Source organism: Puma concolor, chromosome A1 (assembly GCF_028749965.1).
Source record: "Puma concolor isolate L17-30 chromosome A1, mPumCon1.1.hap2, whole genome shotgun sequence".
Taxonomy (NCBI): Eukaryota; Metazoa; Chordata; class Mammalia; order Carnivora; family Felidae; genus Puma; species Puma concolor.
In genome coordinates, this window is record NC_141667.1 from 226,548,645 (window position 1) to 226,561,985 (window position 13,341).

At 34.8% G+C, this 13,341-nt stretch overlaps 1 protein-coding gene across 1 annotated transcript in view; it reads left to right on the forward strand.

The window, feature by feature from the left end:
• The window catches only part of SUPT20H (SPT20 homolog, SAGA complex component), a 43,428-nt gene that overhangs the window by 13,376 nt on the left and 16,711 nt on the right, over positions 1-13,341 (forward strand). The window contains exons 8-16 of the mRNA XM_086713309.1: positions 607-723; positions 1,410-1,463; positions 4,803-4,942; positions 6,666-6,822; positions 6,914-6,970; positions 10,436-10,507; positions 11,024-11,181; positions 12,384-12,410; positions 12,973-13,005. Coding sequence (XP_086569435.1) covers positions 607-723; positions 1,410-1,463; positions 4,803-4,942; positions 6,666-6,822; positions 6,914-6,970; positions 10,436-10,507; positions 11,024-11,181; positions 12,384-12,410; positions 12,973-13,005 — 815 coding nt within the window. The remainder of the gene's footprint in view (positions 1-606; positions 724-1,409; positions 1,464-4,802; positions 4,943-6,665; positions 6,823-6,913; positions 6,971-10,435; positions 10,508-11,023; positions 11,182-12,383; positions 12,411-12,972; positions 13,006-13,341) is intronic.

A 13,341-nucleotide genomic window follows, 5' to 3' on the forward strand; every position in this document is an offset into this window, starting at 1 on the left:
CCAGTAAAAGTTCTGAAAGCGTGAAAAAACATCACTTTCTATAAATGACTAATGTAGATTGTAATTAGCAAGACTTGAATTATAAAAGTCCTTACTTTTGGACTTACAAAAGGATTGGAAAACAGACAATATTTGAATTTATAGTTTACTTTCTTCCTTTTATTAATAAAGACTGTCCTATTTCTGGATATCTTAGAGCGAATAGAAGTTTCATCTAGAAGCTGAAACTGGCAGGGTTGATTGACACTTGATAACAAAAGACAAACTTGGTAACAATGACAGAGTTAGCAAAGTATAACAGCCAGTGAGCGTCAAGAATAGCATTTCCAGTGATTTGTAATATTAATAGTATATAAATGTCAAAACCCAATCTATAAGAAACCATTAAACAATTTGAAACTGCTTGTTGAGTCATAATGATGAACATAAAATAATTCCTTGGAAAAGTTTATATAATGGTAAATCCATCAAGGAAGTCCACTTTAGAGTATGTGAGTGGCTAGAAGTATTGCATAAGCATGTAAAGAACTCGAAACATTCAATATAAGCAGACTTCTGTAGGCTTTTGAAAAATGAGATTTACTTAAATATTTTCACTCAAAACAGGTTAATATTTTTCATTGTGGATGTGTCATAGCAGAAATACGTGACTACAGGCAGTCCAGTAATATGAAATCTCCTGGTTACCAAAGTAGGCATATTCTCTTACGTCCAACAATGCAGGTAAGGAATGTTTAACTATTTTAGGAGTGCCTGGCTGACTCAGTCAGTGGAATGTGTGAGACTTGATCTTGGGGTTCCAAATGTGAGCCCCCATGTTGGATATAGAAATTAGTTAAAAATAAAATCTTTGGGGGCGCCTGGGTGGCTCAGTCGGTTAAGCGGCCGACTTCAGCTTGGGTCATGATTTCGCGGTCCGTGAGTTCGAGCCCCGCGTCAGGCTCTGTGCTGACAGCTCAGAGCCTGGAGCCTGTTTCGGATTCTGTGTCTCCCTCTCTCTGACCCTCCCCTGTTCATGCTCTGTCTCTCTCTCTCTCAAAAATAAATAAATGTTAAATAAATAAATAAATAAATAAATAAATAAATAAAAATAAAATCTTTGAAGTGCACCTGGGTGGCTTAGTCAGTTGAGCGTCCAACTTTGGCTCAGGTCCCCAGTCTCTGCAGTTGTGAGTTCGAGCCCCACATTGGGCTCACTGGTATCAGCACAGGACCTGCTTTGGATCCTCTGTTCCCCACTTCGTCTGCCCCTCCTTCACTCTCACTCTCTCAAAAATAAACATTTAAAAAAATGTTTTTAATAAAATCTTTAAAAAGAAAAATGTATTTTCGATTTTATTTGGAGTTTTATTAAGTATCTTCATATGTTTGTACATTAATGTGTTTTTTAAAACTCTTATTTCTTTTAGACTTTAATCTGTGATGTGCATTCAATAACAAGTGATAACCATAAATGGACCCAGGTTAGTTGTTTTTTAATTCCAAACAGGGAAAATACAGGATGGAATAATACTTAACAAGAAGTAAAGCGAAAGATATTTTATTTGTAATTTTATTCATGAGTAAATTTTGGGATTCTTTAATGAGGTTTAGAAATCAGGGGTCTGTTGGGGTGCCTGGGTGGCTCAGCTGGTTAAGCATCCAACTCTTGACTTTGGCTCAAGTCATGATCCCACACTATGTGGGTTTAAGCCCTATATCTGGCTCTGTGCTGACAGCATGAAGCCTGCTTGGGATTCTGTCTCCCTCTCTCTCTCTCTGCCCTCCCCTGCTTGCTCTCTTATCTTTCAAAAAAATAAACTAAAAAAAAAAAAAAAAAGAAATCAAGGGTCTCATCATCCATGCAGTAATCCTTCAAAGAACTAAGCAGTTCAATCCCATTTGCTTTAGGACCATGATGAAATAGGGTCAGGCTGACCTGAGCTGCCCAATATGTGAAATTCAGTTTTTTATGCTCTCTCAAACAGAAGAAAAAAAATTCTTTTATACCATGGATACAAGTGGATTCTGATTTTCCATAATCTAGGATTCTAAAGCGAGCTTACCCTGTCTTTGCCATTCGTACCAGTTGCAGCATTGGGGGAACTCTATTACCCTTGAGAATAGCCAGTAACTCTCCAGTGCTGACTCAGTATATATGAGGTGCTAACTCACAATAGTGTTCCTTTATTTCTTTGCTGCTATAGAGAGGAATAGTTACTAAACCAAAGAAAATACCAATAATGAAAATTATCTGCAAAATACGGTTATGAGTTGTCAGTAACTGTCAAGTGTGTGTTAATTTGGGCTATAATCTTTACAGGGTTAAAAGCTATTGAAAGAATATTCAAAACAATTAAAATCATTGGCCACCATCAGATGTTGCTAGGGTATCAGTTTCTTTTTTTTTTTTTTTTTTTTTTTTACGTTTTATTTATTTTTGAGACAGGGAGAGACAGAGCATGAACAGGGGAGGGTCAGAGAGAGGGAGACACAGAATCTGAAACAGGCTCCAGGCTCTGAGCTGTCAGCACAGAGCCCGATGCGGGGCTCGAACTCACAGACCGCGAGATCATGACCTGAGCCGAAGTCGGCCACTTAACCGACTGAGCCACCCAGGCGCCCCAAGGGTATCAGTTTCTTATTCTGAAGATGAATAAAGGGAAAGTCTGTAGCATTTTACTCTGCTTTTCTTGTATGAACTGTGTGTTAGGTGGCCAAAGAATAACTAAGATTAGAAAGTTCTTTAGGAAAATTAGATCTTAAAAGTTTTCACAAGAAAAAAAAAATTGTAGCTGTGGGTAATGAAACCTGTTAACTAGACTTAGGGTGGTGATCATTTTTCAGTGTACAGGAGTATCAAATTACTTGTGCTCCTGGAAATATGTTCTATGTCCATTACACCTCAACAGAAAAGAGAGAGAACAGACAGAATTATCCTGGTAAAGAGTAAATGTTAGTAGGGGAGATCGCCTATAGGTAGATGCATAGTTCCTGTCTTGGAAAAATAACCACCTGCCTCTCTGCGCAAAAGTTTATTTTCTTAATTTGCTTTCTTATAAACATGAGTTTAGAGTTAACTTTTGAGAACATAATACATTCAAATATGCTTCAATAATGATCTATTTAAGTGGGTTCCAGTAAGAATCAGGAAGTATAGAAAATAATTTAGCATTAACATTTCTGAATTAACATTTCTGATATTGGTAAAAAATTTTAATTTTTTTGCATGAGGTGCGTATAAATGGTGCTTTTGTAATTAAGGATTCCAAATAGAAATTTCTACTTGTGATTTCACATATTATAGATATTATTGATATCTCAACTGTTAGATGTTGGTGTAGGCTCCATAGCATTCCTGCTTGATGGGTAATCTTACCACGATTGAAAGGTTGACACTCCCAACTACGTAGCACATATACAGCCTCAATAGAGAAAGGAAAAAAAAGAATTCCTGCTAATAGATACAGAAGAAATAAATGATGGACTTTTTAAAATATCAATTTGGAAGTCTTAATCTAGACAGGTGTAACTCTTAGGTATAAAAGCCATTAGATTATAGGTTCATGGGAAATTTTATAATGCAGAGATCTGACTGACCCCATGGGTGTAAAAATGGGACAGTCATTGTGTTTCTCCTGGTGTGATGCAAGAGAAAGTATATAACAATACCAATAAAGAATTCTTGTCTAAAAAAATAGAACCAGAATTAAATTCAGCTTCTAGATCTAACAGTGTATGGAATTGGGGAAATAAGAGAAACTTAAGTGACACAGTGTGGAGATAGTCAGCCAGGAAGTAATTGGGTCAAATCCAACAAATCAATTACATGAGAAAAGGGAAAAACGTGGGAGAAGAAGTGATCATTACAGAACAAAGTAAGATGTTTAAAAGATAAAAACCCAATACAAAGTGTAGAGTTTGAGTTCAAATTCAAACAAACCAACTAAAAATACACTCTTGAGGTAATGGGACATTTAAATCCAGACTGGATGTTAGAGGTCCATATCAGTTAGCAATGCATGCTGAAGTATTTTGAGATGAAACAATACAACATCAAAGATGTATTTTAAATTACTCCAGCAAAAGAAAAGCATAAGAAGTTAAGGGGCGGTTGTTAAATGAAATTGAGTGTTGGTACATGGATGTCATTACACTTCTCCTTTTGTGTACATTTGAAAATGTCCATAATAAGTTGAACTGTTGAAAGAAGCAGTGTTTCTTTCTTTGCAAAAATCCTTATTCAGCAGTAATATTAATTGACTCATTTGACTGTAAAATACTTAGTTGTTGCTGTTAAAACATTTCACTGATGAAGTCAAAAAAAAGAAAAAAAAAACAGTAAATAAAACCTGTAGAGCACCTGTATACTTTTCGGAATTGGGAATATAGAGTTTACACAGTATTAGTGTAATCATTTTTATTCTTGTAATGAAGTTAAGCTGAGTATTGAATAGGATGGTTATTAAAAATTCTATGATTCATCGTGATCTTGTAAGCTTTGTGGGAGCAGATGATTTTATCTGTTCACTACTTGATCCTCAACTCTTAGAACAGAGGCTAACACATAGTAGGTGCTCAGTAAATATTTATTGAATCAGTGAATAGGCATTCTTACAACTTGACCATTTTGTAAACTACAAATTACTGAATTTCCATTAATAATTTCATTATGCTGTCAAGTTTCTGAAGTCTGCAAAGTTGTGACGTGAAATACTGTGTTTTATGGTAGTACATAGAGTTCCAAGGAATATTTCTAGATTAAGAAATATGTATGATTTGAAAAACTTAAATCTGGTACTGACATATGTTATACATTTTAGGAAGATAAACTCTTGCTTGAGAGCCAACTGATCCTAGCTACAGCTGAACCACTGTGTCTTGATCCTTCTATAGCAGTAACCTGTACTGCAAATAGACTGCTTTATAACAAGCAAAAGATGAACACGCGCCCGATGAAACGGTAATTGCCTTTGTAGATGGGTAAACCAAAAGATGCTCCTAGACAATTAGCTTTAAATTTTGCTATTTATGGGGGCACCTGGGTGGCTCAGTCAATTAAGTGTCCAACTTCGATTCAGGTCATAATCTCGTGGCTCGTGGGTTTGAGCCCTGTGTTGGGCTCTGTGCTGACAGCTCACAGCCTGAGCCTGCTTCGGATTCTGTGTGTGTCTCTCTCTGCTCCTCCCCCATTCACACCCTGTCTCTCTCTCTCTCTCTCTGTCTGTCTCTCCTTCAAAAATAAACAAACATTAAAATAAATACATTAATTTAAAAAAAAAAATTTGCTGTTTATGGTATCTTTTCTCTCTAAAGTATATATATAAGTACTGTGACTTTTTTTTAAATAGGATTTTTATGGCCTTAAGTTACATTTTTTGTGCATTACTGTTTTTAACTATTGTCTGCTTTATATGGGAGTGATGCATTCTCTGCATTTTGTGAAAGGACACGCTTCCTGTAAGTTTAGAGTCTTTACCAAAAACAGGCTGAGAAGACACAAGTATAAACAGAATAATTTCTTTATTCCTAATTGCCAGTAACCTGTTTTGTTAATATTGCTTTTAAAGAAACAATTCATAATTTATTTTTGATATCTGATAAAATACCAGTTTGTGATTAAATACCTTTTTATAACGTGGTAATTTGTTCTTTACATGTTTTAGCTATCTTTTCTACTTAATAAAAGAATGCATATTAACTTGGATCACAGTTATAATTGGTTCATCATTAGGTACTCTTAACAATTGTTTGAGTTGCCCATTTTGGGTCATCTTAAGAGTTCAAAAACATACCCATTTTCTAAACTCCTTAGTTTACTACGTAAACAATATATGCTAAGGAAAAGGTACAGTTTCAGAAATAGTAAAATAAGTCTATATAAGATCTGTCAGCAGTTCTCTAAAGTCTCCTTGTATCTTCAAATCTCCATGCCCCACTACCAAATTTTAAAGTCGGCATTATCTTGACTTCTGTAGTAAATTTCTATTTGATCTTCCTGTTACCACCTTTGCTCCCTTTTGGTCCGTTTGCCACATAAGCAAATTGGAATAATCTTTTAAAAACTTCAAAGCAGATTATGCCACCACTTACTTAAATTTCCATAAAAGCGTCCCATTGTACTTCACATTAAATCTAAACACATTACCATTGATCTGCAAGACCCCTGCTTCACTCTCTGACCTCATCTATTATGTGTACCCTCATGCTCTAATCATACCTATTTCTGTTTTTAAAACAAAGTTTTTAATTTTTTTTTTTTTTAATTTTTCTCTCTGTTTCAAATACTTATTCCCTGATCTTACGGTATCTGGTTCTTTCTTGCCATTTATGTCTCAGCTCACACATCATTTCTTCAAAGAGTCTAGTCCTTCCTTTCTCTTAACCTGCTGCTGCGCTCTGCTCTCTATCACTGACTCACTGCAGTATCCCGTCTTCTTTTTTTCTTTTTTTTCCCCCCTCCTGACCAATGCTCTCTGAAATTATCTGTTTAATTGTGAATGTCTTTTTCCTCTGGACTATCAGCTCCATGGTAGCAGGAATTTTGTCTTGTTCATTTTTATTTTGCCAGTGCCTGGGACTCTGTTTGATAAGTGATAGTGGTGATTTAATTATATTTTAATGCTTACTGATTTAAACCCAGATTTATTCTGAGTTTCTTTTATTTTCAACTCTTTATATTTCAGGTGTTTCAAGAGGTATTCCAGGTCGTCTCTGAATCGGCAGCAGGATCTCTCTCATTGTCCACCTCCGCCTCAGCTAAAATTACTTGATTTCTTACAAAAAAGGAAGGAAAGAAAAGCAGGTCAACATTATGACCTCAAGATTTCTAAAGCAGGAAATGTAAGTGTGTTTTTTAAATGAAGCTTATTATTTCAAAAACCTTGCTCATTTTGAATTTTTCAGCATTTTAATACTGTTTTTAATTTTTCAGTGTGTAGATATGTGGAAACGGAGTCCCTGTAATTTGGCCATACCTTCCGAAGTGGATGTAAGTCAGTTCATGAATTGCATTTATTTTCATACAAGATTCTTAAGTTTAATAGCAACTGATACTTTGGAAAAACAAAGACTCTTACTTGTTTTAAAAACAAAATAATGATTTTTTAACCAATTGCTCATTTTTAGAATATTTTAGAATATTTCACATTAACGTGTAAGAATGTAGCCCCTTAATACGTTCTGTGTATTGCTGTAGAAGGCCTGTGTTTAAAAACCAAAGAATTGTTGGGGCGCCTGGGTGGCGCAGTCGGTTAAGCGTCCGACTTCAGCCAGGTCACGATCTTGCGGTCCGTGAGTTCGAGCCCCGCGTCAGGCTCTGGGCTGATGGCTCAGAGCCTGGAGCCTGTTTCTGATTCTGTCTCCTTCTCTCTCTGCCCCTCCCCCGTTCATGCTCTGTCTCTGTCCCAAAAATAAATAAAAACGTTGAAAAAAAAATTTTTTAAAAATAAATAAATAAATAAAAACCAAAGAATTTTGAACCATGGGAAAAGTGCAATAATATGCATTTAATATGTCTTTTTTCATAATACTTCATTATAATTTCCTGATAATGCTCCTTTTCTCAAATTGGTTAAATTTAAAAATTAATATTGGAGAAGTGGTCAAATTAGGAACTTTGGATGGTGTTCTCTACTGATCCATAATAACCATGAACTATTAATGGTAAAAAACATGGAAAAGATCTTTTGATGACTGGTCTCATATTTTTCACTTTCCTATTTCTCCTGTGTTACTTTTTGTTATTCACTCAATTTTACAATTGGTTAGTTATTTTTTTTTATTTTTTATTTTTATTTTTTTAATTGAATTTTATTTTTTAAACTTACATCCAAGTTAGCATATAGTGTAACAGTGATTTCAGGGGTAGATTCCTTAATGCCCCTTACCCATTTAGCCCATCCCCCCTCCCACAATCCCTCCAGTAATCCTGTGTTTGTTCTCTATATTTAAGAGTGTCTTATGTGTCATTCCTCTCCCTGTTTTTATATTTTGCTTCCTTTCCCTTGTGTTCATCTGTTCTGTGTCTTTAAAGTCCTCGTATGAGTGAAGTCATATGATATTTGTCTTTCTCTAATACTGCTTAGCATAATACCCTCTAGTTCCGTCCACATAGTTGCAAATGGCAAGATTTCATTTTTTTTTTTGTTTGCTGAGTAATACTCCATTGTGTATATATACCACATTTTCTTTATTCAGTCATCCATCGATGGACATTTGGGCTCTTTCCATAGTTTGACTATTGTTGATAGTGCTGCTATACACATTGGGGTGCATGTGTCCCTTCAAAACAGCATACCTGTATCCCTTGGATAAATACCTAGTAGTGCAATTGCTGGATTGTAGGGTAGTTCTATTTTTAATTTTTTGAGGAACCTCTATACTGTTTTCCATGGTGGCTGCACCAGCTAGCATTCCCACCAACAATGCAAAAGAGATTCTCTTCACATCCTCGCCAACGTCTGTTGTTGTCTGAGTTAATGTTAGCCATTCTGACAGGTGTGAGGTGGTATTTCATTGTGGTTTTGATTTATATTTCCCTGATGGTGAGTGATGTTGAGCATTTTTTCATGTGTCAATTGGCCATCTGGATGTCTTCTTAGGAGAAGTGTCTGTTCATGTCTTTTGCCCATTTCTTCACTGGATTATTTGTTTTTTGGGGGTTGAGTTTCATAAGTTCTTTATAGATTTTGGGTACTAACCCTTTATCTGATAATGTCGTTTGCAAATATCTTCTCTCATGCTATCGGTTGCCTTTTAATTTTGCTGATTGTTTCCTTGGCTGTGCAGAAGCTTTTTATTTTGATGAGGTCCCAGTAGTTCACTTTTGTTTTTGTTTCCCTTGCCTCCGGAGACGTGTTGAGTAAGAAGTTGCTGTGGCCACGATGAAAGAGGTTTTTGCCTGCTTTCTCCTCAAGAATTCTGATGGCTTCTTGTCTTACAATTAGGTTTTTCATCCATTTTGAGTTTATTTTTGTGTACGGTGTAAGAAAGTGGTCCAGGTTCATTCTTCTGCATGTTGCTGTCCAGTTTTCCCAGCACCACTTGCTCAAGAGACTGTCTTTATTCCATTGGATATTCTTTCCTGCTTTGTCAAAGATTAGTTGGCCATGTGTTTGTGGGTCCATATCTGGGTTCTCTATTCTGTTCCATTGATCTGAATGTCTGTTCTTGGGTCAGTACCATACTGTCTTGATGATTACAGCTTCTTAATACAGTTTGAAGCCCAAGATTGTGATGCCTCCTGCTTTGGTTTGCTTTTTCAAGGTTGCTTTGGCTATTCAGGGTCTTTTCTGGTTCCACAATTGGTTAGTTATTTTAATAGGTGTTTATTTTTTTTCTGTATCCTTCATAGGCTGGCACATGTACTATTGTTATATTTTTTAGATTAGAAGAAAAATTTGTGGAAAACACAAAGCCAAAACCATCAGAATTGCACTATACAACTCAAGGGAATAAGCCACGTTATTTTTTGATAACTTCTGTGTTTTCTGACGGAATGCTGCTTGAGAAGAGATGTTAGTGTAAATCCCAAAAGGTGGAATTTAGCTTTGAAGGGTAGATTGGATATCTAAAGCAGTGCTTCTCAAACTTTAATATACATCCTAGTCACCTGGCTTGCTTGTTAAAATGCAGATTTTAATTCAGCAGGTATGGGCTAGCGCCTGAGATGCTGCAGTTTTGCCAGGCTCCCAAGTTGCATGATAACTGGGGTCCACAGCCTACTTTGAGTAACAAAACCCTAATACAAAGCTTTTCAGTCGGAATCCATCAGAAGACTCATCTAGAATACCAGTGAAATATAGATTTCAGGCTCCACTTCAGACTTTCCAGGGGAGTCAGGTCTTCAGGGGAAGGACATGGAAATCTGAAATTTTACCAAGTTCCCAGGGGAGTCTGATTTACTCTTAAGATCATGGTTGCCAGTAAAATGAGTATATTTGATTCACACAGAGTAGTAGGAGATAATACAGAGTATACGGTCATTATCTTACTAGAAAATGGAAAAGGTTCACAAAAATCTTACCAACTTTAATACATAACTTCCCTAGTCTTCCTCCAGTGTTGTCCCCACTGTTACATGACAACTCCTGTTTCCTTCAAGTCCAGCAAAGGAAAAGATCCTGGTCCTGATCTCTCTGACATTCCAACTTTGCTAAAGGATGACTGTGATACCAATTTATGGAATAAAAAGAAGAGGCACTGTCCAAAAAAGCAGCTGTGTTTGTTACACCTATTTAATGACAAAAGAGATTCTGATTTTGTTTTGTTTTTAAAACCAGTTGGTCAAGCTTAACGAATCAGGAGAGTTTTGAACCAAGCATAAATAGTTGGTGACATTAGCGAGTCAGGAATTTTTGTGCTTGAAATTATATTGTTGAGTTACTTAGGTTTTTCTCTTTTCATCACAATACTGATTCCATTACATCTGCTGTCTATTGATTTGATTGTTTAGGTGGAGAAATACGCTAAAGTGGAAAAGTCCATCAAATCCGATGACTCACAACCAACAGTCTGGCCAGCCCATGTAAGTAATCACTACAGCAGTCTCCTTTCTAATAAAGCAGTTTCTAATCTGGGATCTGAATTTATTAAACATGAAGTGCCCAGGATTTTTTTTTTTTAATTTAAAGGACGTATTGGGGGTTTAGTGAATTAAAGGAAAAAACAGGTGTTTTGTTTTTCATAAAGTATGGTTTCCATTATAAAGGGCAATTTTAATGTAATACTGCATTTTTACTTCTCTTTTGGTTGCATAATGAAGTTTTATCTTTTTAGTATTTAGTATTTGCATTCATATGTCCATATGAAATTCTCTCATATTTCACTTGGGCTTGGTTAACTATTTGGAACTCTTCATTCTTAAAGTGCTATGTAAAAAAGAGTCCTAGTCTTTATTCTCTCAGAAGTGTTAAATAGGTCTATAACCAAAATGCTGTGTCTTCTTATTGCCCAATACAAGTTAATATGTCGTTTATTTTGTTAATTTTGATTATGTATTTACTGAAGAAGGTGCTTATCTGGGGTGTTCTGTCTTTTTCAGGATGTAAAAGATGATTATGTATTTGAATGTGAAGCTGGTAATCAGTATCAGAAAACAAAGCTGACCATTTTGCAGTCACTTGGTGATCCACTTTACTATGGCAAAATACAGCCATGTAAAGAAGATGAAGAAAATGACAGCCAGATGTCTCCATCCCAGTGAGTTCTGTTAAATACATGTAATTGACAAAATTAGGCATCAGAATTTATTCAGCAACTACTGATGAACCATTAATGAATAAAAGTTTCCCTTTGAGGATTCATTTGTTAGTTAAGTACTCCAGTTAGATTTGTGAGTGGACATAAGTAAACCTAAATTACAGTTACCATGTTGTCCAAGAGTTATTTAAAATAATAATGATATATTTTTAAAAATCTGTGGTATAAATATTTTCATACTTGCTTTGAACGGTATGCCATTGATACCCCTCTTACTCATTATGACTTCTTCCTGGGAGCATGAAGTTTTTCCAAGAAGTAGTTTGTTTAAGTAGGAAGCAAGTTCACTATAAATGATGAAGCTATTAAAGATACTTGGTATTGTGGTACTGCATGTAAGGACAAAGACTCTGCGCTTAGTGTAGTTATTGGCTCTAGAAATCTCTATATATTTATATTAATTTGATGTATATATCTAGTGTTTATGTGTCTATACATACATGTACATATATATATTTGATTTTCCAAAACTTACGGGCTACATATATTTAGTACAAGCTAATAGTAGTTACTTTTGTTTTTATTGTTAGTTTGTTAGTTTTTCAATGAAGTTGATACTGTTTCAAATAGAAGAAACTACAAAGAAGAGGAGCTCAACAGGAAAAAAAGCAGGGGCCAGGCCTATGTTAAATTGTTTATAAAGTCTTTGCTTTTAACACAAGATACTAATTGAAACTATAACAGAAAGATGAATTATAAAGAACAACCTCACCAGTATCTAAATAAAAGTCAATGGGAAGAAATAGTTTGCTACGGAATCGTTAGGTAATTTTTCACATTAGCAGTTTCTTTCGTTGAATACTATGTAGAAAGGTCACATGTTTTGATTACCTGTATTTTAAAAAATCTTCCCCTTAAAGACACATTGGTCATTTTAAATTATTAACTTTTCTCAAACACAAGAAAATAATAGATACTCTTTTTTTCAATTAAAAAAAAATCAGTTCAAAACCCAACTGATTAAATCTAACAAGAATTGAATTTTTTGCCTTTATGTCAGGGAGTTGCTGCAAAAATGCTGCATGATTTATTACTTCCAGTCATTCCTCCATATTCATAAATTACTTGAGTTAATAACTATGAAATTAAAGTTTGAGCTGCATTAACCAAGTTTTTTCTTTTTTTTACATTTTATATTTCAGCTCCTCCACAGATGACCATTCAAATTGGTAATTAAAAAATAAACAAACTCACTACTTTAATCTGTTAAGAAATCATATAAATGTCAAATTTTTTAAAAGGATTTGGTAAAGACATTTTATTGAATTGGCAATAAACTACCTTCCTTGTCTAAAATCTCTTCTAAGATCTGCTCTGTAGACATTAATAATGACGAAAATCAAAGGTTAAAGTGAGAGGAAGGCCAAAGGCCTTGCACACAGCAGTCCAGTGAATTGTACTGTAGGGCAGACACTTGCAAGGATGTATAGTATTTGGTAACTTTCAGCCCAGATTTTGTTTTGACACATAAGTTTTGTGCAAAACTACATCTCCCTTAAATTAAATCAACCAAATTATTCACAGGATTATTTTATAATGCATGCAAAACTTGGTCATTGCTTCATAAGTTTAAATGTATTTAAAAATATTTTTTTTTTTTGGAGTATCTCAGTAGATTTGACTCCTTTTATAAAACTACAATCACTAAAATATGGAAGCCTTCAAAAGTAATCCCAGGGCTCTTTAACACTACTCTTAACCTAATACTTTTCTCTTTCTTAAACATTTCAGGTTTATTATTGGATCAAAGACTGATGCTGAGAGGTAAAAATACTTGATTTGTGTCTTTATCTTTAATCTGGATGGATATGAAAAACTTCATTTTTATAGGATAAGGGAGTACTCCGCTAGGAGTCACAACTTTTTTGTTATACCTTAGCTATTACTAGGATTTTTTTTATAGAATTAGGAAAAAAAGGATTTTGTTTAATTAATGTTTAAAAGAATAATGTTTAAAATATAGTTTATTTTAAATAAGTAAATACATATCTGTGGTAGCTAAGGAAGACAATTCCTAAAATAGTACTTTAATCAGAATGTGGGTAAAAGGTAATGGGTAATTTCTTTGTCTGCTTATTGGTTAAGTAATCTGTGCAATAT